This window comes from Tachyglossus aculeatus, chromosome Y4 (assembly GCF_015852505.1).
Source record: "Tachyglossus aculeatus isolate mTacAcu1 chromosome Y4, mTacAcu1.pri, whole genome shotgun sequence".
In the NCBI taxonomy this organism is placed as follows: Eukaryota; Metazoa; Chordata; class Mammalia; order Monotremata; family Tachyglossidae; genus Tachyglossus; species Tachyglossus aculeatus.
In genome coordinates this window covers 9628807-9652005 of record NC_052096.1, presented here as the reverse complement: position 1 = coordinate 9652005, position 23199 = coordinate 9628807, and the positions used below count along the sequence as shown (strand labels likewise).

General features: G+C 57.8%; 1 protein-coding gene across 7 annotated transcripts; it reads left to right on the top strand.

Moving 5' to 3' along the window:
* Window positions 1-1364: 1364 nt before the first annotated feature.
* ARNT (aryl hydrocarbon receptor nuclear translocator) lies at window positions 1365-22765 on the top strand. 7 transcript variants are annotated; one of them, XM_038768564.1, is made up of 22 exons: window positions 1365-1418; window positions 11456-11555; window positions 12070-12114; window positions 12316-12360; window positions 13409-13453; window positions 13652-13865; window positions 14252-14465; window positions 14639-14741; window positions 14965-15030; window positions 15313-15398; window positions 15871-15947; window positions 16213-16347; window positions 16663-16737; window positions 17275-17426; window positions 17721-17831; window positions 18637-18709; window positions 19116-19251; window positions 19374-19494; window positions 19636-19804; window positions 20185-20347; window positions 20486-20664; window positions 20936-22765. In XM_038768564.1, the coding sequence occupies exons 1-22, from the start codon at window positions 1394-1396 to the stop codon at window positions 21023-21025; spliced, it is 2424 nt and encodes an 807-aa protein (XP_038624492.1). In that variant the 5' UTR covers window positions 1365-1393; the 3' UTR covers window positions 21026-22765. The 7 variants fall into 7 exon arrangements, with proteins under 7 accessions (XP_038624492.1, XP_038624488.1, XP_038624491.1 ...); XM_038768560.1 differs by having other exon boundaries at window positions 20447-20664; XM_038768563.1 differs by having other exon boundaries at window positions 20182-20347.
* Window positions 22766-23199: the final 434 nt, after the last annotated feature.

Here is a 23199-nt window from a genome sequence, read left to right as displayed (position 1 = left end):
GAGCCCGTGGCCCATAGTAAGCACTTTACGAATATAGCTCTTTCCAAGAGATTCCCAAACTCAGCGAAGACCTGCTGAGGAAGCAGAAGGAGCTGGAGAGGCTGGAGTCCGGGGATCTGGGGCTGAGCTGGGTCTGGGGGAACGTCACCGCTGTGAACAAGCAGATGAGGTAACTGAGGCCCAGAGAAGTGAAGTGACTTGCCCAAAGTCACACAGCTGACAAGAGGCGGAGCCGGGATTTGAACCCCTGACCACTGACTCCAAAGCCTGGCTCTTTCCTGTATCTATGTATATATATACATATATATATATATACACACACATATACATATATATGTATGTATACATACATACATGTATATATACATATATGTATATGTACATACATACACATATATGTATACATATATGTATACATATATACACATACATATGTGTATATGCATATATGTTTGTACATATTTATTACTCTATTTATTTATTTTACTTGTACCTATCTATTCTGTTTATTTTATTTTGTTAATATGTTTGGTTTTGTTCTCTGTCTCCCCCTTCTAGACTGTGAGCCCACTGTTGGGTAGGGACTGTCTCTATATGTTGCCAACTTGTAATTCCCAAGCGCTTAGTCCAGTGCTCTGCACACAGTAAGCGCTCAATAAATACGATCGATTGATTGATTATTATTTTTTTGAAAATCACCTTCCAAGAGGAGGCGGTGTCCCATGGTAAGCACTTAACGAATATTATTATTTTTTTGAAAATCACCTTCAAAGAGGAGCCGGTGGAAGGTTCCCCCTCAGGGCCAGTCCTGGATGTGATTTGGGCAAAGGAGGAAGGTGCTTTGGTGAGAACGTAAAAGAGGAAAAAAAAAAAAAGAGTTCAGAAGAGTGTGCGGTGACGTCACCCCGCGCGGACGGGCTCCCCCCGGGGCCCTGGGGGAATCCGCCGCCGGGCGCCGCCTTTCATGCCTTCGTCACGATGACGTCACCCGGCGGCTGACGCAGATGGGCGTGGCCTGGAGGGGGAGACTCCCGCCTCTCCTCTCTCGCCCCCCTCACCGCGGCCTGGAACGCGCAGGCGCCCCGGAGTCCCCGCCCCCTCGCCCCTACAGGCCGTCCCATTGGTCCGCCGCCTAGTCCCCGCCCCCTGCACCGGCCCCTCCCATTGGCCCGCCGCCTCGGCCACGCCCCCTCCGCCCTCTAGGCCCCTCCCATTGGCCCGCCGCCGAGGCCACGCCCCCTCCCCTGGCGCCGCTCCGGGCGGAGTCGGCGTCGGCAAGGGAGGGTTTTCGGCGGCCGCCATCTTGGTGCGGCGGCGGTGGCGGCTCGTCAGGGGGTCGGTTGTCCCCTCCCCCGCCCCGTCCCGTCCCGTGCCCCCGGACTCGGTGGCGACCATGGCGGCGACCGCGGCGACCCCGGGTGAGGAGCCGGCGCTGAGGGGGGAGGGCGCCGGGCGGGACCGGACGGGACCGGACAGAACCGGACCGTCCCCTCACGGGGGAAGGGGACTGAGCGGACCGTCCCCTCACGGGGGAAGGGGGCTGAGGGGCGGGGGAGGAGGGGGCCCGAATAATAGTAATAGCAATTATAATAATAATAATGGCATTTGCTAAGCGCTTACTATGTGCCAAGCACTGTTCTAAGCGCTGGGGTAATAATAGTAGTAGTATCATCATCATCGATCGTATTTATTGAGCGCCTACTATGTGCAGAGCACTGTACTAAGCGCTTGGGAAGTCCAAATTGGCAACATCTAGAGACAGTCTCTACCCAACAGTGGGCTCACAGACTAAAAGGGGGAGGCAGAGAACAAAACCAAACGTACTAGCAAAATAAAATAAATAGAATAGATATGGACAAGTTAAATAAATAGAGTAATAAATATGTACAAACATATATGCATACTATGTGCCAAGCACTGTTCTAAGCGCTGGGGTAATCATAGTAATATAATCATCATCATCAATCGTATTTATTGAGCGCCTACTGTGTGCAGAGCACTGTACTAAGCGCTTGGGAAGTCCAAATTGGCAACATCTAGAGACAGTCTCTACCCAACAGTGGGCTCACAGACTAAAAGGGGGAGGCAGAGAACAAAACCAAACGTACTAGCAAAATAAAATAAATAGAATAGATATGGACAAGTTAAATAAATAGAGTAATAAATATGTACAAACATATATGCATGCTATGTGCCAAGCACTGTTCTAAGCGCTGGGGTAATAATAGTAATATAATCATCATCATCAATCGTATTTATTGAGCGCCTACTGTGTGCAGAGCACTGGACTAAGCGCTTGGGAAGTCCAAATTGGCAACATCTAGAGACAGTCTCTACCCAACAGTGGGCTCACAGACTAAAAGGGGGAGGCAGAGAACAAAGCCAAGCGTACTAACAAAATAAAATAAATAGAATAGATATGTACAAGTAAAATAAATAGAGTAATAAATATGTACAAACATATATAAATGCTATGTGCCAAGCACTGTTCTAAGCGCTGGGGTAATGATAGTAATATAATCATCATCATCAATCGTATTTATTGAGCGCCTGCTGTGTGCAGAGCACTGTACTAAGCGCTTGGGAAGTCCAAATCGGCAACATCTAGAGACAGTCCCTACCCAACAGCGGGCTCACAGACTAAAAGGGGGAGACAGAGAACAAAACCAAGCATACTAACAAAATAAAATAAATAGAATAAATATGGACAAGTAAAATAGAGTAGTAAATATGTACAAACATATATACATGCTATGTGCCAAGCACTGTTCTAAGCGCTGGGGTAATAATAGTAATATCATCATCAATCAATCAATCAATCGTATTTATTGAGCGCTTACTGTTTGCAGAGCACTGTACTAAGCGCTTGGGAAGTACAAATCGGCAACAGATAGAGACAGTCCCTACCCAACAGTGGGCTCACAGTCTAAAAGGGGGAGACAGAGAACAAAACCAAACATACTAACAAAATAAAATAAATAGAATAGATATGTACAAGTAAAATAGAGTAATCAATATGTACAAACATATATACAGGTGCTGTGGGGAAGGGAATAATGTTGGCATTTGTTAAGCGCTTACTATGTGCAAAGCGCTGTTCTAAGCGCTGGGAGGATACAAAGTGATCAGGTTGTTTCACGGGGGGCTCACAGTCTTAATCCCCATTTTACAGATGAGGGAGCTGAGGCTCAGAGAAGTTAAGTGGCTTGCCCAAGGTCACACAGCAGACATGTGGCAGAGCGAGGATTCGAACCCATGACCCCTGACTCCAAAGCCCGGGCTCTTTCCACTGAGCCAAGCTGCTTCTCTATAATAATAATCAATCGTACTTATTGAGCGCTTGCTGTGCGCAGAGCACTGGACTAAGCGCTTGGGAAGTCCAAGTTGGCAACATATAGAGACAATCAATCAATCGTATTTATTGAGCGCTCACTGTGTGCAGTACTGAGTACTGGCCCTACTGAGAGCTCACCTCCTCCAGGAGGCCTTCCCAGACTGAGCCCCTTCCTTCCTCTCCCCCTCGTCCCCCTCTCCATCCCCCCCATCTTACCTCCTTCCCTTCCCCGCAGCACCTGTATATATGTTTGTACGTATTTATTACTCTATTTTACTTGTACATATCTATTCTATTTATTTTATTTTGTTAGTATGTTTGGTTTTGTTCTCTGTCTCCCCCTTTTAGACTGTGAGCCCACTGTTGGGTAGGGACTGTCTCTATATGTTGCCAACTTGTACTTCCCAAGCGCTTAGTCCAGTGCTCTGCACACAGTAAGCGCTCAATAAATATGATTGATTGATTGCAGAGCACTGGACTAAGCGCTTGGGAAGTCCAAGTTGGCAGCATATAGAGACAGTCCCCACCCAACAGTGGGCTCACAGTCGATCAGGTTGTCCCACGGGGGGCTCCCATCCCCATTTTTCACAGTCGATCAGGTTGTTCCACGGGGGGCTCCCATCCCCATTTTACAGATGAGGGAACTGAGGCCCAGAGAAGTGAAGTGACTTGCCCAAAGTCATATAGCTGACAAGTGGCGGAGCCGGGATTTGAACCCATGACCTCCGACTCCAAAGCTCGTGCTCTTTCCACAGAGCCATGCTGCTTCAAATGTTCTCACCTGACAGATCCCTCCTCTCCTCTCCTCCATCTTCAAAGTCCTGCTAAGAGCGCATCTCCTCCAGGAAGCCTTCTTTGACTGATCCCTCAACTCCCTACCCTATTTTCCTCCCTATTGGGTCACTTCTACCCTTGACCCCTCACCCCCTAAGCACTTAGGTACTCACCCCAGCACTTATGTACCCATTTTTATAATCGCCTACTTCCCTTGTAACTGGTTGTAGAATCTGCCTCCCTCACTGGATTTAAATTCCTCGAGAGTAAGGATCGTGTCTACTGTATTCTCCCTTGAGAAGCAGTGTGGGCTAGTAGATAGAGCCCATGTCAGGGAGTCAGAAGACCTGGGTTCTAATCCCAGCTCTGCCACTTGTCGGCCACCGGACCTTGGGCCTGTCACTTCACTTTGACTCAATTATTTCCATCTGTAAAATGGGGATTAAGAGTGTGAGGCCCATGTGGGACAGGGACTGTGTCCAACCTGATTTGCTTGTGTCCAACTCAACTGTTAGTACAGTGCCTGGCACATAGTAAGCACTCAAAATATACCACTATTATCGTTATTACTGCGCTGTGTATAGTGCACAATAAATACCGTTGAGTGATTAGTAGGAGAGTAGGGAGTTCTGGGGGGAGGTCCAGAGGTTGGGCGAGGGTCGTGTTGAAGGAGAGAGAGGAGCAGGAGGCTAAGGGAGTGAGTCTGGGAGTTAGAGGACTGGGGTTCTAATCCCGGCTCCACCACTTAATAATACTAATGTCATTTATTGAGCGCTTACTATGTGCAAAGCACTGTTCTAAGCGCTGGAGGGGTTACAAGATGATCAGGTTGTCCCACGGGGGGTTCACAGTTTTCATCCCCATTTTACAGATGAGGTAACTGAGGCCCAGAGAAGTTAAGTGACTTGCCCAAAGTCACACGGCTAATTGGCGAAGCCGGGATTTGAACCCATGACCTCTGACTCCAAAGCCCATGCTCTTTCCCACTGAGCCACGCTGCTTCTCTAGCAGCTTCACTTGTCTGCTGTGTGACCTTGGGCAAGTCGCTTCACTACTCTGGGCCTCAGCCTATGTAGGATAAGGACCACGTCCAATCTGTTGTCTCATATCTACCCCAGCGCTTAGTATAGCGCCTGGCACATACTAAGTACTTAACAAATGCCATAACAAAAAGTAAAAGGGAGGCTGGGTTGTGACTGTCTCCGTTTGAGAGAGGGTCTTGTGGGGAAATGGATCCTGGGGCGGGGGTGGCATCGATAATATGGGGACAACCCTCAGAGAGGATGTAGGGGACCCAAGGATTGGGTTGGGGTATGGGGAAGAAGGTAGAGGTTAATGAAGCTGGGGAATTGAAGCTGTGTAGGCTGTGTACTGCAGGCCGCTGTCTGATTGGGGTCATGTCACTTTGTGTGTCTTTTAGGGATGCCGCAGGTGATGGTGATGGGGCGGGGGGTTCCTTGGTGTTCATTAGCCATCTAATTTATCTGAGTGTCTGTTTCCCCGGCTAGTTGGTGAGCTGTCTGAGTCCTCTTCCAAGCGCTGAGTACAGTGCCCTGCACACATTAGGTGTCAGTGAATGCCACTGATTAATTTGGGGAAATGGAAGTTGACTCATCTTAAAGGATTCCTGATGTTTTCACTCTCCCCCTACCCGTGACGTGTTGCTTTTTTTTGCAGCTGGGGAAAATGGGGCCCAGTGGGTGGAAAAGAGTCCCACAAACTGAGGTCCCGTTCCCCGCCCCCTCCCACCCCCCACCCCCAGTGGGTGTGGAGTCAGGCTGGCTAAATGCAGTTAGGTTTTGGAGTTGGGTGGCGGGGAAAATCGCCCTTCCCCACCACCTGTGTTATTCTAGAGACATCGGTGGTCCTGTGGACGATGCCCCCTCCTGAGGAAGGAAACCTCAGCCAGGGAGAGGGAGAGGAAGAGGTGCCCCCCTCCTCCCGGCCATCCCCTCCCTTCCTCTCCTTTCCCTGCATCTCCCTCCCCTGCTTCTGGCCCAGGTGCAGTTGAACCCCCACAAAACGGCAGTTTGGTGAGAGGGTGTCCTCAGTGTCCCAAGCCGGCCCGTGGTCTGTGGCGGGCGGCTAGTGGCATCCTTAGAGACTTGCCTGCGCCTGCTCCTGTGCCCTGTTGGTCATCCCTGGGGCAACCTTGGCTGGGGCCTGAAAGGCCTGGGCCCCCCAGCACTGGTGGGCCCACCTCAGGTCCATCGCAGCCCCCCTCCCCGACCAGTAATCCTTCTCCCTCTCCACATCTTCCCCTCCTTCTCCCCACTCACCCGCCCCTTTCTTTTTTAGAAAGGTATCAAACACTTACTAGGTACCTGGTACTGTTCTAAGCACTGGAGTAGATCCAAGGTAATCAGGTTGGACACAGTCCATGTCCCACAGGGGGTCATCCCATTTTACAGATGAGGGAGCTAAGGCTCAAACAAGTGAAGTACCTTGTCCAGGGTCCCACAGCAGACAAGTGGTAGAGCCAGGATTAGAACCCAGGTTCCTCCAACTCCCAGACCTGGGCTCTATTCATTAGGCCATGCATTCCTCCTCTCCCCATCTCCACCTATTCCCTCTCTCCTATTCTCCGCCACCCCACCTTCTTCTCCCTCACCCACCGCCCCAGCCCAGCTTCCCTTGTTTCAGGAACTGGGCTAGTTCCCGCCCCTCCCCAGAAAATAATGATCCACTTCTCCTCTCTTTTTCTCCTGGCGGGGGGTACTACCTGGGCACCGCACAGGACGTGTTGAATTATGGAATAAAACCATATTCTCCCGCTACAACCAACCCGGTAGTGACCTCCAGCCCCCTGTGTCCATGGACCAACCAAACCAAGGAGCCCCACCACCACCCATGACTTCTGAGGTCGAGGAGACAGTTGGGTTGGCTGTCACCCCACTTCTGGGCTAGTTAATAGTAATAATAGTGATGGTATATACCTCAGCCATTATTGAACAAACAGTTGTTTCCCCCTCCTCCGCCGGGGCAACATTTTGCATCAAAGGTGTTTTATTTTTTAATTAATCAGTCATATTTATTGAGCCTGTACTATACGCAGAGCATTGTGCTAAGCACTTGGGAGAGCAGAATATAACAATATAACAGATACATTCCCCGCTTATGATGAGCTTTAACCCCTTCCCTGGGGCACCTGCCCCCACCCACAAGAAGATCTGGCTGGAATGTCTCCCCCCCAACTCTCTGGTGAACGAGACCCGTGCTTTCTGTGGGTGCTAGCGGGGTGATGTGGGTGAGGGAGGTGGAAAATTTTTGTCATGATCATTGGCGGTGGGCAGTCAGACCTGCTTTTTTGCCGGAGGGATGTGGGGGTGGGGAGTGCTTATAAGGGAAGTGAGGAGGATCATCATTCTTTGAGCAGAGAGTCCTAGACTGGAGGTTTACCCCTCTGTAGACTCTAAGCTACTTGTGGGCAGGGATCATGTCCAACAACTCTTTCTTATTCCCCTGAGGCCACAATACAGTGGTCTGCACCTCTAAACTATAAGCTCACATTGGGCAGGGAATGTGTCTGCCAACTCTTAATGCATTGTACTCTCCCAAGTGCTTAATACAGTGCTCTGCACATAGTAAGTGCTCAATAAATACGGTTGATTGCATCAAGTAAGAGTTTGCAAAGTACTACAAGAATCAAGAGATCTGGTTTCTAATCCTGGCTCCACCGCTTGTCTGGGGTGCGAATTTGGGCAAGTGCTCTGCACATAGTAAGTGATCAATAAATACGGTCGATTGCATCAAGTCAGAGTTTGCAAAGTACTACAAGAATCAAGAGATCTGGTTTCTAATCCTGGCTCCACCACTTGTCTGTCGTGTGAATTTGGGCAAGTCGCATACAGATAATAAGTGTGGAAGTCGCATACAGATAACAAGTGTGGAATTTAAGTGCTGTGCCAAGCGCACTACTAAATGCTGTGGTAGAAACACAGTCTAGCTCGGAGGAAACTTCCAACTTCTCTGTGCCTCAGTTTCCTCATCTGTAAAATGGGGATGAAATGCTTGCTCTCCCTCCCCCTTAGACTGAGAGCCCTAAGTGGGATAGGGACTGTGTCTGAGCTGATTGTACCTGCTCCAGCATTTAGTTCAGTGTTTGGCGCTGAGCAAATACCGTTATTATTAATATTATTGTTAGTTTTGCTGGTCTGGAGCGGGGCCTAATTAGCTCTGACAGTGGTTTGGGATAAAATCCCTCTGATTCGCAACTTTCAATCAATAGTACTGATTGAGCACCTGCTGACAGCAGAGGCTGATACTTAGCACTTGGGAAAAGACAGTAGAGCTAGTGGACATAATTCCTGCCCTCAAGGAGTTGGCAACGCAGTGGGGGAGATGGACATTTAAACAATTAATAACCGTCATAGTAATTATGGCCTTTGTTATATGCTTACTGTATGCCAGATGCCGGAGTAGATGTGAGATAGTCAGATCAGAGAGTCTCTGTCCCCCATGGGGCTCACATTCTAAAGGGAGGGAGATTAGGTTATCTTATCCCCATTTTACAGGTGAGGGAAGTGAGGCCAAGAGAGGTTAAGTGGTTTGCCTCGGGTCACACAGCAAGCCAATGGCAGAGCTTTTAGACTGTGAGCCCCCTGTTGGGTAGGGACTGTCTCTATATGTTGCCAACTTGTACTTCCCAAGCACTTAGTACAGTGCTCTGCACACAGTAAGTGCTCAATAAATACGATTGATGATGATGATGATGAGAGCTGGGTGGAGAACTCAGGTTTCCAGGGTCCTCCCAGATCCAGACTGTTTCCATTAGGCCACGCTTTTTGAACCCCCTTTTATGACGCTTTTTTTTTTTTAACACGCATTCCCCTGAGGTGTTTTAAAAGATGACACAACTCCCCTTGTGTGCCTTTGGGGAGTGGTGAATCTGGGTAGGGGAAGGGCCCGGGTCCAGGGATTTTATTGCAGTTTGTGATCTTGAGATGGGTGGGGGGATGTGTTACCCCTCTCATGGGCAACCTCAGAGCCCCCCCTCCCCACTCCCTGGGCCCCCAGCCTCGCCACAACCAGGGGGAAGTGAGGAGAAAAGTGGAGAGAGGCAGGGTCTTCGTGGATTTGAGGTTTGCAGGGGGGCTGAGATTCAGGATCCCTTTGTCTGGGAATCCCCCCACTTCTTTAAAGTTTTGGTCCTGAGAACCTCTCTCTCCCCCTGCCTCTTCTCCCTGCTGTCCACCATCCCCAGGAAGAGAATACTGACCCCCGTATTGACCCCCCGGGCCGGCCTCCGGCCCCTTCTCCTCGGCCCCCAGCAACGGCCTGGTTCTTATCCTGGGTGCTCGCGGTCCAACCTCGTGTTTTGTCCATCTGTGGCCGGGGCCTGGCTCTTTGGAGAACTGCCCCAATCAGAAGAAACCATGTCCTAGTAGATAAATCATGGGCCTGAGAGTCAGAGGGCCCTGGGTTCTGATCCTGGTTCCACCATGTGTCTGCTGTGTGACCTTGGGCAAGTCCTTAACACAGGCCTCAGTTCCCTCATCTGGAAAATGGGGATGAAGACTATGAGCCCCATGTGGGTCAGGGACCATGTCCAACCTGGCTAGCTTGTATCTGCTCAGTGCTTAGAATAGCGCGTGATACGAGCACATAATGAATATCATCATTATTAGGAAACACACTGGTGGGGGGCAGGCGCCGACCACTTCATTATTAGGTCCTAGGTACCCACCTGGTTCTCAGACCTCCAGCCTCCCCCTCCTCTCCATTCTCCCCTCTATTACCCCCCCCACCCACCACTGACCTTCCCAAGAGATTAATAGGCAGTGGAACGAGGTGGGGAGGCATCAGAGTAGCTGGATCGTGGGACATTTTGAAGCGGTGGTGCCCCAGCCCGGCCTGGGACATCGTGAAGGGGAAGATGGACGGGCTGGAGAAGGCACTTCTCTGAGGCTGCAGCCTTGCACCATTCACCCCAGACGTCCCTGTCGCTCTTCGTCTCATCGTCGTTCCCCAGGGATGACGTTGCAGTGCAGGGGTGTTGGGGGGAGAAAGGGGGAAGGAGCACGCAGCCTCTTTAATTAATGAGTAAATCTGGTTTCAATCACATCTGCTGCAGCGGGGACTATTTATTGTCTGTTTTCTACCTCTCACTCTCGCTCTGCTTCTCTTATTTGCTCCCACCCCGCCTTCTCCCACACAGAAGGTTTCCAGGAGGAGGGGGACTTCAGGGGCTTCAAAGATGGGTGCTTGGGGTGGGGTTGGGGGAGTTTTACAGCAGCCCCTCTCCATCCCCCAGTTTCCACCAGCCCCACAGTGACAGAACAGGAAGCCGAGAGCTGGCTCCTATGGCCCTTTTATTTTTAATGATATTAAGTGCTTACTATGTGCCAGGCACTGTACTAAGCACTGAGGTAGATACAAGATTATCAGTTGGACTCAGTTCCCAACCAACAAGGGCTCACAGTCTTAATCCTCATTTTCCAGAGGAGGTAACTGAGGCACAGAGAAGTTAAGTGGCTTGCCTAAGGCCAGGCAGCTGACAAGTGGCGGAGTGGGATTCAAACCCACGTCCTTCTGACTCGCAGGTTCGTGTTCTAGCCACTAAGCCACACTGCTTCTTCCCTTTACAGCGTAGCCAGCTAAAGGACAAACAGCTCCAGACTCCCGCCTCTCTCCCCCAACTGCCAAGTGTCCCTGTTCCCCCTTCCCCGTCCTCACATGCCCCCTCTCACACCCATTCCCGAGCCCATCATCTCTGCCTCCCCATGCCCTCTGGATGTTTCCCCACCCAGCCAGAAAGCTGCCAGGGAGGAGAGGAAGGTGGCAGCGGGCTCGAGGGGAGCTGGGGAAGGATCTGCTAGTTGGCATCCTCCCCTTCCAAAGTCTGGGCCCTGATGTGGCCCTGCCTTGCTCCACGTTTCTCTACCTTTCTGTGTCTCTCTGTCTCTGTCACTGTGTTTTTCTGTCCCTTTCCCGGCCTCTCCTTCACTCAGTGTCCACCTGTCCTTTTCACTCTGTGCCCCTCTCCTCCCCCACCCTCGCTCTCTCTCCTCTCCCTGCCTCTCCATCTCTTCCCCGCTTCCATGTCTGTCTCTCTGTCTCTCCGGGCATTCCAGGTTGAGTCCAGGGCACAGATTGACGTTTCTGATGAAGCACCCCCGGCCCCTCCCCTCTTGGCAAGGAACCCATTTCTTCTTTTAACAAAAGGAGCTTTTGAACATATGAAAACAGTGTGTGGTGGCCCCGAGCCCACAGGCTGGGGCCCGGGGGTGGTCATCAAAGCAGGGGTCGCCCGGGAAACCCGGTCTGCGGCAGCGACGGTTCCGCTGGCGGGGACCCCAGGGAGGCAGATTTGAGGTAACCGGTCTTGCACATTCTGTCTCCCTGCAGAAATGGCGTCGGACGTGTCACCGCTGGGCACGGCCCTGGCCCCCGGAGTCCAGACTGGAGGGGCTGGTGTCCAGAGGGCAATTAAGCGGCGGCCACCAGGGTGAGCGAGCGTCAGGTGCGGGGGCGAGGATGGGGGCAGGGAGGGAGTTTGCCCCTCTCTCCCCCAACATCTCCCCCAGGGACCCGCTTCTGGAGGGGACTCAACATGGGCCCGGGTTCTCCCCAGCACCCTCTTCCTCAGGCACAGGGGTGCCTGCCCACCTGTCCCTTTTGTGCATGGCCCTCCCCCAGGCCCCAATCCCCTCTACCCATTCCTCTCCCAGTAGGGCCAGAGGTTGTCCCCAGCCCCCCCCCCCCTCTTCCCTGCCCCCAACTGACCAACCCCCAGGGGCAGGCGGAGCCCAGACAGACAGACCAACTGATCCGAGGCCTGGGTCTGGCCTGCTACTGATCCCTGTTGGGGTTAGAATGTAGAGGGCGAGCCAAGGAACAATGTCCTGGGGTTGGGGAGCTGATAGTTGCTCCCCTGAGGGTCCCCAAGAGTTTCTTGAGGGACAGGTTGGTGGGAAAGGGGACATTGGGGAATCATGGGCCTTCCTCACTCCCGTTTTCAGCCTGGATTTCGACGATGACGGTGAAGGGAACAGTAAATTCCTCAGGTGAGGGTCCCCAAGATGTTCTACTCCCCAGCCTTTCCCCCCGGCTTCACCCCACCAAGCCCTCCCCACCCCTCCCCGTGGCTGAGGCCCAACCCCGGGTGGTGGGGGGCAGGGGGTTGGATGGAGGGCACTGCCCCAGCCCGCAGTACTCCGGGTTCTGGTCAGTCTGGGTGCCTATCGACCCTTCCGCCCCGTCTCCAGGTGTGATGACGATCAGATGCCCAGTGACCGGGAGCGGTTTGCCAGGTGAGTGGGACTCAACACTACCTTGATCTAGAGGTGCCAACTGATGCTGGAATCACTGAGGGACATCAGGGATGGAGTGGGGAGAGTCAGCGGTGTCAGATGTTCTGTGCTGGGTCACTGGGGGAGAGTCGGGGTGGGGGGAGGTCTGGGGGGTGGGATGGTCTATCTGTAACACGAGAGCGGGGGATCCTGAGGGGATGCCAGGTCACGGTTCTTCCCAGCGTGCTGGTGCCAAGGGCAGAGGTGGAGCCCTGGGCCTTCTGGGATGGGTAAGGGTCGGGGCAGGGGCCGTCCCTCAGGGCCCGATGTTCTGTCGGCTCGCCAGTCAATCCCAGTCATCGTCGCAATCAGTCAGCCAGTAAGTGGTATTTTTGAGTGTCTAAAAGGTGCAGAGCACTGGACCAAGCGCCCAGGCAAGTACAGTAAAATTGAATCGGTAGACACGACCTTTGTCCACTAAAAGGGGAGACAGACATAAAACAAATGACAGATGAGGAAATGGGGGCGTGTAAGGAGAGGGACATAAAGGCTGGGGCTAGGATCCCAGGGGTCTACAGCCAAGGGCGTAGGTGACACTAGGGAAAGCGGGGAGGGGAAGAAAAGGTCTAGTCAGTGAAGACCTCCTGGAGGAGACCCTCAAAACTCCTTCTTCTCTTCGAGTCCTCCCCAAGTCCTCGTCGGTCAGGCCCGGCCTGTTTTCCCCCCATCCTCGCCTGGTCCCAAAGCAGCCCAGCGCCACAGTCCCCGGATTGGCACTGCCCATGGAGGCCGACACATCACCCTATCTATCTCCTGGCCTTTCTCCTACTGCCCCCAGGAGATCCCCTTTCCTCATTCCTCCCCGCCTCCAATTTTAGTTTCCGTGCTTCTCTCTTCCAGCCCCCGACACCCAACTTCTACCACCCCTCCCCTGACGCCCCACCCCTGACACCCCTACCCACCACCAGTTGTCCCAGGGCGGTTTCAGAGGCCTGTCCTCTCAGCTCCCTGCCCTCTCCGCCACCCGGCTTGTTTGGGCTGTGGCTCAATTGGCCGGTTCTGTCTCCAGGTCAGACGATGAACAGAGTTCGGCGGACAAAGAGAGATTGGCCAGGTAGGGCAGGGGTGCCGCAGTGCGGCAGAATGGATAGCCCCTCATCCTCCCCACCTCCCAGCCGCGCTGCCCCGCACATGCGGGGGTCTGCCTCCCCCCTGCGTGCTCCATCCCGGGTCCCCAGGGGTGCTCCCCCGCCGGTTCATGGCCGAGCCCCTCCTCCGGGCCGATGCCCGCTTTTCCCCACCACCCGTGCAGGGAGAACCACAGCGAGATCGAGCGACGCCGGCGCAACAAGATGACGGCGTACATCACCGAGCTGTCGGACATGGTGCCCACCTGCAGCGCCCTAGCCCGCAAGCCTGACAAGCTGACCATCCTGCGCATGGCCGTGTCCCACATGAAGTCCCTGCGAGGGACCGGCAACACCTCCGCCGACGGCACCTACAAGCCGTCCTTCCTCACCGACCAGGTCCGTCCGTGCCCTCCGCCTGTGCGCTGCCTCTGCCGTGCCCGTGTCGTGGGGGCTGGGGGGGAGTGGGGAAGCGGGATGGGCAGAAGCAGGGATGTCACAGCATGGCTCCTGACCTGGAAGAACATGCTGTCTAGTGCCGGGGATGGGGCGGATGCCAACTCCCAGGCTGAACCATCCGCCCCCAGGTGCTAATGGCGCATTCAGAGCCATAAGCACCTGCCCAGGGTGGCCATGGTGGAAGGGACAGGGGGTTGGAGTGAACCCGGTGGAGCTGGACACCTCTGGTCCCCCCCGCCCATGGTCATCCCCCCCAACACCCCGTCATCCCCACCCCCGGTCATCCCCACCCGGCCCAGTCACCTGTCTCCTTCGGACCCATCCAGGAACTGAAGCACCTGATCCTGGAGGCGGCGGACGGCTTCCTGTTCATCGTCTCGTGCGAGACGGGCCGCGTGGTCTACGTGTCCGACTCGGTGACGCCCGTCCTCAACCAGCCTCAGTCGGAGTGGTTCGGCAGCTCCCTGTACGACCAGGTGCACCCCGACGACACGGACAAGCTGCGGGAGCAGCTCTCCACCTCGGAAAATGCGCTGACTGGTGAGCGGCCCCCTAGATCTTATCCCCCGCCCTCCCACCACCTGACCGCCCCATGACACCCCAGGGACTGGGAGCCCCCGCTCCCCCCTGCCCCGGTTGCCGCATCCTCCCACTGGCCCCCGCTGACCCCACAGCCACCCCGCCGGCCCCAGCGCCCCGCTGTCCTCCTTCAGGCCGCATCCTGGACCTGAAGACGGGTACGGTGAAGAAGGAAGGGCAGCAGTCATCCATGCGGATGTGCATGGGGTCCCGGCGTTCCTTCATCTGCCGTATGAGGTGCCGGGGACGGTAGATGTGGGCGAGGGCTGGGAGTTTTGGTTTCAGTCATTTTGGTCTTGGCTCTGGGGCTTCCCTGGAGTTGGCGGTGGGTGGGGAACGGGGAATGGTCCAGCGATTCCAGGCTCAGCTCCTGCTTCCACCTACAACCCTGCCCAGCCACGGGGGGCTGCCCCCCCAGCAATCCCACTGGGGTCTCACATGTCTCACATGTCCGGGACAGGTGCGGCAACAGCCCGGTGGACCCCGTCTCCATGAGCAGGCTGAGCTTCATGAGGAACCGGTGTCGGTGAGGACCCCCGCCCCACTTGAGGCTCTACCTCAGCCCCCAGACCTATTTCCCTTTCCATCTTCCTGGTGGCTGCTACTGCCCAGGGCTTCCTTCTCCTCCTCCCCAAGGCTGGGCACTGGCCTACCGATCGTTGGGAACCAAGACATCAGGGGGACGTGATGAGTTGGGACCCCTGGGTGGGGGGGCCTGGATTGTGTGGCAAACGCAAGAGAGGGTGGGGGAGCCAGGGGTGGGCCGGAGGGAGCCTCAACCGTGGGTGAGCCTCATGTGTCCCCCCAGGAACGGCTTGGGGTCTGTGAAGGACGGGGAGCCTCACTTCGTGGTGGTGCACTGCACGGGCTACATTAAGGCCTGGCCCCCCGCAGGTGAGGGAGGGGTGCCGTCGGGTCCCCCGGGGGGCTCAGGCCCAAAAACGCTGCGGCCTTGGCCAGGCTCGGAACCGTGGGGTTTCACCACAGTCGTTGCCAGCAACGCAGTCAGTGCGCCGTGCTGGGGGCCTGCTGGGTGCAGAGCGCTACTGTTTGCTGAGCACGATGCCGGGCCCTTCTGCGTGCTGAGCACTGTGCCAGAGGCCTGTAGGCACGGTCCCTGTCCTCGAGGGGCTTGCATTCTGTGGGGGTGGGCGGGTGGGGACGGAGACCAGTCTAGCTGTCAGCCATCAGTGGAGGACGGACAGACGGGCGAGACGGCCTGGGAGGGAAGGCGGTGGTCAGGGCAGGGGGTGTTGGGCCGGGCCTCGTTCCCGTCTCCCCAACCGCTCCGTTTGCCTCCCGTCCTGCGTCCCCCACCCATGCGTCCACTCCTGCCCCTTCTTCCCGTGTCCCCGTGGTGACGCAGGTGTCTTGCTGCCGGATGAGGATCCGGAAGCCGGCCAAGGAAGCAAGTTCTGCCTCGTGGCTATCGGCCGGCTGCAGGTGAGCCCCCACAGGGCCCGGGATGGGGGAAGGGGCAGGCGCGTCCTTTCTGGGGGCAGGAGGGGAGGCTTTGGGGTTCTCTAAGGGCTGCTGATTTCTGCCCCTCTGTCCTTCGGTCCTATCTCTCTGGCCCCAGTCCTGTCTCTGCCCCGGTCTGGTGCGGCGGAGTGAGGAGCCAGCCAGCGCCCGGAGGCCGGGGCAGGGGGCCCGGGGAAGGGTTTGGGTGGTGCCAGGCAGCCGGTGAGCCCTCGGTCTCCCACCGCAGGTCACCAGCTCCCCCAACTGCAGCGACCTGAGCAGCACCTGCCAGCCCACCGAGTTCATCTCCCGCCACAACACCGAGGGCACCTTCACCTTCGTCGACCACCGCTGTGTGGCCACCGTGGGCTACCAGCCACAGGTCAGGGCCTGCATGGAGGCCGACGGAGGGGCCGTGCCGTCGCTGAGCCACGGCCCCCTCCCTCGGTCGGCTTCCGGGCGGCTGAGCGTGAGGGGACCGCCCTTCCCATCCGCACTCCCCTGTCCGGGCCCCGACTCGAAGCCAGCCCCACTCTAGGAGCCACCTTTAGTCCCAAGACAGCCCCCTGGGAAGGGCTGATTTAGTCCTGGGCCAGAGCGAGGATCCCTGGGGTTCCCTGCTGCCTTCCAGGGATTCCTCCTGCCTCCTGGGGATCCCTCCCGCCCCAGGATGCTAATTGCCCTCCCCCGGCCCCAGGAGCTGCTGGGAAAGGACATCGTGGAGTTCTGCCATCCCGAAGACCAGCAGCTCCTGAGAGACAGCTTCCAGCAGGTACGTGCCCCCGATGTCACCAGGCGGGACGGGCAGGGCCAGGGTCAGAATGAGGAAGTCAGAGTCACCCTGGGGTGATCCCCCAGGAGAGAGACGGGGCGGGGGTCATGGCCCTGGGAGAGTTCTCTGGGCGGCGCCTCTCCGGGGACCTGGGGTCTGTGGACGGAGCGGGCAGCAGGACAGATGGATGGGGCTACGAACCGTCTTATCCCAACCCGACTGGGAGACAGCGTAGACCCACGGCGGTGGGGCTGGGGAGGAGGTGCCACACCCTGCCCTCAAAGAGTTGCCAGTACGTTGTGGTCAAGGGGTCAAGTGGCAGGTCAGTGACTCTCCCAGGGAAGAGTCAATGTCTCCGAGCCCAAGGGAAGGGGCTGGGTTTGGTTGGGCCCGGGGAGGGTGGTGGCTTGGAGCAAAGGAGGACGGGGGCCCAGGTCGGGGGCCCGGGGAGGGTGGTGGGTTTGCTTGGGGCCGTTAACCTGAGATCCCCCTCCCCTTGCCCCGGCCCCGGTACCGAGCGTGTGCCAAACCTCACAGGTGGTGAAGTTGAAAGGGCAGGTCCTGTCCGTCATGTTCCGCTTCCGGTCCAAGAACCGCGAGTGCCTCTGGATGAGGACCAGCTCCTTCACCTTCCAGAACCCGTACTCGGACGAGATCGAGTACATCATCTGCACCAACACCAACGTCAAGTACGGGTTCGGAGGTGGACGCTCTCTTCCCGCCAGGCCGGGCTCCTGCTGTGTCTGTGCGCACAGCGCCGTCCTGGGCGCCTTCACAGCGGGGCTTGAGGCTTGCAGCTCTGATTTCTCAGTCGCAGCTTGATTCCTTTCTGGGTCTCGCTCTGAGGGCCAAGGGCTGTTGGGGAGAGGGAGGGGGAACGAAGTGAGGCTGGAGAGCTTAGACACCCCCGCCCCCCCCCAACTAAGCCTGCGCTTTTTCTCTCTCCCCCCCCCCCCGCACCCCACCCGGCCCCAATCTCCCAGGAACTCCAGCCAGGAGCCGCGGCCGGCCCTGTCCGGCTCCCTGCAGCGACCGCAGCTGGGCCCGACGGCCAGCCTACCCCTGGAGATGGGTCCTGGTCAGCTGGCCCCCAGGTGAGGAGCTGGGATGGTCAGAGGACCACCCCCACCCCCCAGCATCCAGGGGGCTTAGCTAGCCAGGAGGCCCACACCCTTAACCCTTCAGCCCTACTGATGGGGTGTTGGGCGGGGAGATGTGGGGAATGGGGTTGAGAGGTACCTTATAGGAGAGGTGACACCAACCTCATAGTTAAGGACCAACTCTCCGGGCCTCAAGAAATGCGGTCGTTCTTACCAGCTGGACCTTGGTCCTGGAGTTTTAGACTGTGAGCCCACTGTTGGGTAGGGACTGTCTCTAGATGTTGCCAATTTGTACTTCCCAGGTGCTTAGTAAAGTGCTCTGCACATAGTAAGCGCTCAATAAATACGATTGATGATGATGATGGAGTTGTGGCCAGCTACACCTTCTCTCCTGGTTCTTTCTGATGCCCCCGTTCTCTCATGTGGTCTGCTGCAGCCCACCCATCCATCCCTCCCATTTCCCATGTGGTTTGCCCCCAGTCTCCCACAGGGTCTTAGAGAAGCAGCGTGGCTCAGTGGAAAAGAGCAAGGGCTTTGGAGTCAGAGGTCATGGGTTCAAACCCCGGCTCTGCCGATTGTCAGCTGTGTGACTTTGGGCAAGTCTCTGGGCCTCAGTTCCCTCATCTGTAAAATGGGGATTAAGACTGAGACTGTGGGACAACCTGATCAACTTGTAACCTCCCCAGCGCTTAGAACAGTGCTTTGCACATAGTAAGCGCTTAATAAATGCCATTATTATTATTATTATTGTCTGTTCCCCCACCTCTCACGTGATCTGTCTCTCTCTGGTGACCCCCAGGCAGCAGCAGCAGCAGCCGCCGTCAGAGCTGGAGGCCGTCCGGGATGGGCTGGCGGGCTACGATCCCGCGCAGGTGAGCCGGCTGAAGTGGGGTGCTTAGGGAGGTGGCCGGGGCCCCCCTACCCGAGTGGAGGGGTCTAGCGTGGTCTGTCCCCACTCCCCTCAGCCCCTGGAGGCGTGGCCAGCGTGGAGATGGTGGGTGGTGGCTCAGGACCCCAGCTATTCTGGGGCTGCAGGGGCGAGGCTGGAAAGGGCCCCCCGCCACCCATGTCAAGCAAGCGGTGGGGGCTGGAGGGGGCGAATCAATCAAAAGCATTAACTGAGCGCCTGCCCTAGTGTGTGCAGAGAGCCCAGTACTGAGCACTCGGAAGAGTAGAATCCAGTGGTTGGTGGGCACCATCCCGGCCCTTGAGGAACCGGGATCGGAGGACAGGTCGGAGGACGTAACGGAGAGCGTCTCCCCACCCCTGCCCCTCCAGGTCCAGGTGCCGGTGCAGCCCGGGGCCGCGGCGGGGCCGGGCCCCGAGCACGGGAAACCGCTGGAGAAGGCCGACACCCTGTTCAGCCAGGACCGAGACCCAAGGTTTGCCGAGATCTTCCCCAGCCTGAACCCAGGTACCCCAGTCCCCACCGGCGGCCCGAGGGAATGAGGCAGGCGGGTGGGGGGGGGGTGGCAGACGGGCAGGCCAACGGAGGGCCCCTCCCTCCACCTCCTGCCACCTGCTTCCTCCCAGCAGATCAGAGTAAGGCCGTGGCCTCAGGCTCCGTGGCCTCGAGCGCCGTCCCTGCCAGCCAGCACCTGTTCTCCCAGGCAAACGCCTTCCCCCCAGCGCCTCGCCCGGCCCCCGACGGCTTCCGGTGAGACCAGCTGCCCGCACGGGACCCGGGTTGGGGGCGCGGGGCCGGGCACACGAGTGTGCAAGTGTGGTGGGTGTGTGCAGGCACGGGCATCGGCCCATCCCCTGGCCCTGAGCTCTTGGTGCCCGTGCATCTCCCTAGGAGTGGCAGCCTCGCCCCCACGGCAGGCATCGCCCAGCCGCCGCCGCCGGCCTCCGCGGGACAGATCCTGGCCCAGATCTCTCGCCACAGCAACCCCGCTCCAAGCTCTGGACCCAGCCCTGCCCCTGCCTGGGCCTCGGGCACCCGCCCCCCGGGCTTTGTCGCTCAGGTAACACCCCCCGACAACCCCCCTCCTAACCAGCCTCGGCTTTCCTGTCCGTGAAACGGGCAGAGCTGATCTGGCCCCTCTGTACCTCCTTCCTCCGATCCCCATCCCTTGCTCCGTTCCTCGTCTCATCCTCCCCTCCCCTCCCCTCGAGTCTCCTGGGCGGGCTCCCTCCCCCTACCCAACAACTTCACCCCGGCAGGCTGTGCTGGGGCTCAGAGCAGGAGGAGGGGGAGGGGGTAAAGGGCCAGCTTAGGTGTGTGGTGGGCAGTGGGGTGTCTGTCCCGGGCAGCCAGGCCCACAGGGGTCGTTCCTTTAGGGCTGATCCCCTGCCTCTGTTCTGTTATTCCCTGCGGGTCTGCCCCTCCACCCCCCCGCAGCAGGCAGCGGCCTCCCAGGCAGCCAAGATCCGGTCCCCGCCTTTTGGGCCGGGGGGCTTCCAGACCCCCTCCTCCTTCAGCCCCATGTCCCTCCCGGGAGCCCCCACCGCCTCCCCGGCGGCCACGGCCACCTACCCCGGCCTCGCCACCCGCGGAGCCAGCTTCGGTGAGACCCTTCTGCCGGGTGGTGGGCATGGGGGTGGGTGCAGGGATGCACCTCGGGGTGGTGGTGGGCCTGAGCGGGGGGCTGCTCGCCTCTCCCCAGGGCGTCCCCTCACACCCCAACGGTGTGCTGTGCCCACAGCGCCCGAGGCCGGGCAGACGGCGGGCGTCTTCCAGGCGCGAGCGGCGGAGGGCGTGGGAGTGTGGCCCCAATGGCAGGGGCAGCCCCAGGCCCAGCTCCACCGGCCGGGCTCTGGGGAGTCGTGTGGCCCACCGCAGGCTCAGCCCCCGCCCCAGCCCAGCCAGCCCGAGGTCTTCCAGGTGAGGGAACCCAGTGGGGTGGTGGGGTCCCATTTGGGGGCTGTGGGGGAACCCGACTCAGTCTGCTCAAAGGCAGGGCCGCAGGGAATGTGGTCTTGGGGGTGGGAGAGGGAGAGAGGGTGGTTTTGGCCATTGGTGACACCACTGGTCTAGGTCCACTGTCTCACCCTCCCCATCTGCCTCTCTTCTCCCCCCATCTCCTCTGCCCCCGTGTCTCTCCCATGCCTTCTCCGCGTCTCTCCCGCCTCTTCCCCGCTTCTCCGTCCTCCAGGAGATGCTGTCCATGCTGGGAGACCAGAGCACTAGCTACAACAACGAGGAGTTTCCTGAACTGGCCATGTTCTCCTCCTTCTCCGAGTAGCCCGGAGGCAGCAGCGGGGGCGGGGTGAAGAACTGGGCCCGGAACCACGCCGGAGACCAGCTTGTCTGTCTGTCTGACCTCCCGTCCGCCCGTCTCGCATCAGGCCCCAGTCCCCCCGCCCCCCGTCACTGCCGGGCTCCGTTAGCCGGGCGTGGGAGGGGACCCTGACTTGGAGGGGCTCCCTTCCCGCAGTGGGAGGTCACCGGCCACTGCAGGATGTGGCCCAAACCCCGGACACTTCCTCCAGCAGAAACTGCCCTTGGGGCAGTGGGGTCAGGGGCAGGGGGACCATCCTGCTGCCAGTCCGGTTCTGGGTGACCTCAGGAGAGTGTCAATAGCCAGTGGGGGTGGTGAGAGAGAGAGAGTGAGAGTGTGTACGTGTGTCTGCCTCTGATGAGGTGGGGCAGGTTGGTGTCTGTGTGGGTGCGTGCATGCGGTTTGTGTGTCTGGGCCAGCTTTGGGGCACAAGGGCTGCCTCTCTGCCCCCACCCCAACCCCGCCACAGTCCAACTGGGGGGCGGTGTCTCTTCACAAGCCATAGCTTGATCCCAAATGACTTTTGCCCCCTTCCCTCCCTCCCCGCCCCGTCCCTCCTTCCCAGTTCTCCCAGAGGGCGGGAGCATGCAGGGCCCAGCCCCAGCTCCCGTGGGGTGGGGGGGGTAGCCAGATGACCCGCTCACTCCCCAGCCTCTGTGACCGTCCTGGGGGACTGCCCCTTCCCTTTCCCCTCTTCCTCCTTCCCAGGTTCCCCCCACCCCAAGTTGGGAATGGAGTATTTGCCAAAGATTTGCAAGAGAAGTGGGTGTGCTGGTCCAAACCGCCCCCCGTCCCCCCCATGGTAGAACCAGGGGGCTCTGCGGCTGCGCCCCCTTCCCCTCTACCCTCCTCTCAGCCGAGCAAGTTGCAATAAACAGGCAGGGTCGGCGTCTTCTTCCGTCCAGCGTGGCTCCGGCCTCCAGCGCACCGCCCCCTCCCTCGTCCCCGGCCTGCGCCAGGCCCCGAGCTCCACGTGTGAACAACCAGGCCGCCGAGTCGTCACGCTCAGCAACGCTGGCGCCGGGCCACGTCTGAAACCCTCGAGAGGTGAAGGACTGGGAGCCCGAGGCTTGAGAACAAGTCTCCCCGCTGACTGTCAAAGAAAGCCGGGGCACCGGAGCAGCGGCCGCCACGAGGAAGCAGACGGGGAGTTCCGGAGGAATTGCATCCCACAAGCTCCAATGATCCAAGCTGGGGACGCAGCTCTGGTCTGCCTGCCTGCGTGCCCTGGATGGACAACATCCAGGGTCCTTGGCCTTATCCCGGTACCCCGTCTTCCACACCAGAACTGGACTGGGGCCTGGGCCCGTGGTTCTCTGCAAGGCTAAGTTGGCACGGGCCCTGAGTTAGTCGCTCTCTATGACTCGATGCCCTGTACGGTTATGTGGGGGGTGGTGATGGGGGGTTGCGGGGAGCAGCCGTAACACTACAAAGCAGCCAGGGCTTGTGCGCTCTCCTGTTCCCAGGGACCCCGCCCTCTCCCCTCCACCTCACCCCCAGTTAACAGCCATGGAGAGAAGGACTGGAGTTACCAGCCAGAGAGAGCGGGAGGAGTCGTGGACCAGCATTTTCCGGGTCAGCAGCTGGTTGCAAGGCTGGTGAACGGACCCCAGGGCCCGGGTACCGGAGCACAGAGAAGCCGGGAGGAGGAGAAGCGAGTGGTTTTATTTTTTAAGAACCCGTACGCGCGTGCGCACACACACATACCCCTTATATATATAAATCTATATATATATATATTTATATCGCAGCTAAAGATGGCAGTGGTCGGCTTGCTCGCCAGCGGCACCTCCGCCTTTTGATAATGGAGATATTTTTAAATGTGAGCAGGAGTTCTCCGCTGGCCTGTGGCTTCAAGGCGGCCGGGGAACGCGGGGTGGGGATGTCGGGGGGGAGGAGGGCGGGAACTGGGTTTTGTTTCTGCCGGCACAAACCAGGACTACGGCAGCTCTGGTACGGTCTGCAGAAATGGCAAATGTAGCAGGTTTTTTCAGCAAGTTGATTTTTTTTTTTTCCTTTTTAAAAAAAAGCAGAACAAAAAAACCTGCCCCCACTGGAGGACTGGTCTTCATTGCTGCCGTCTGTCCCCACCGCCCCCTACCCCCACCCTGCTGACCCTCTCCTGGGTGAGGGTGACC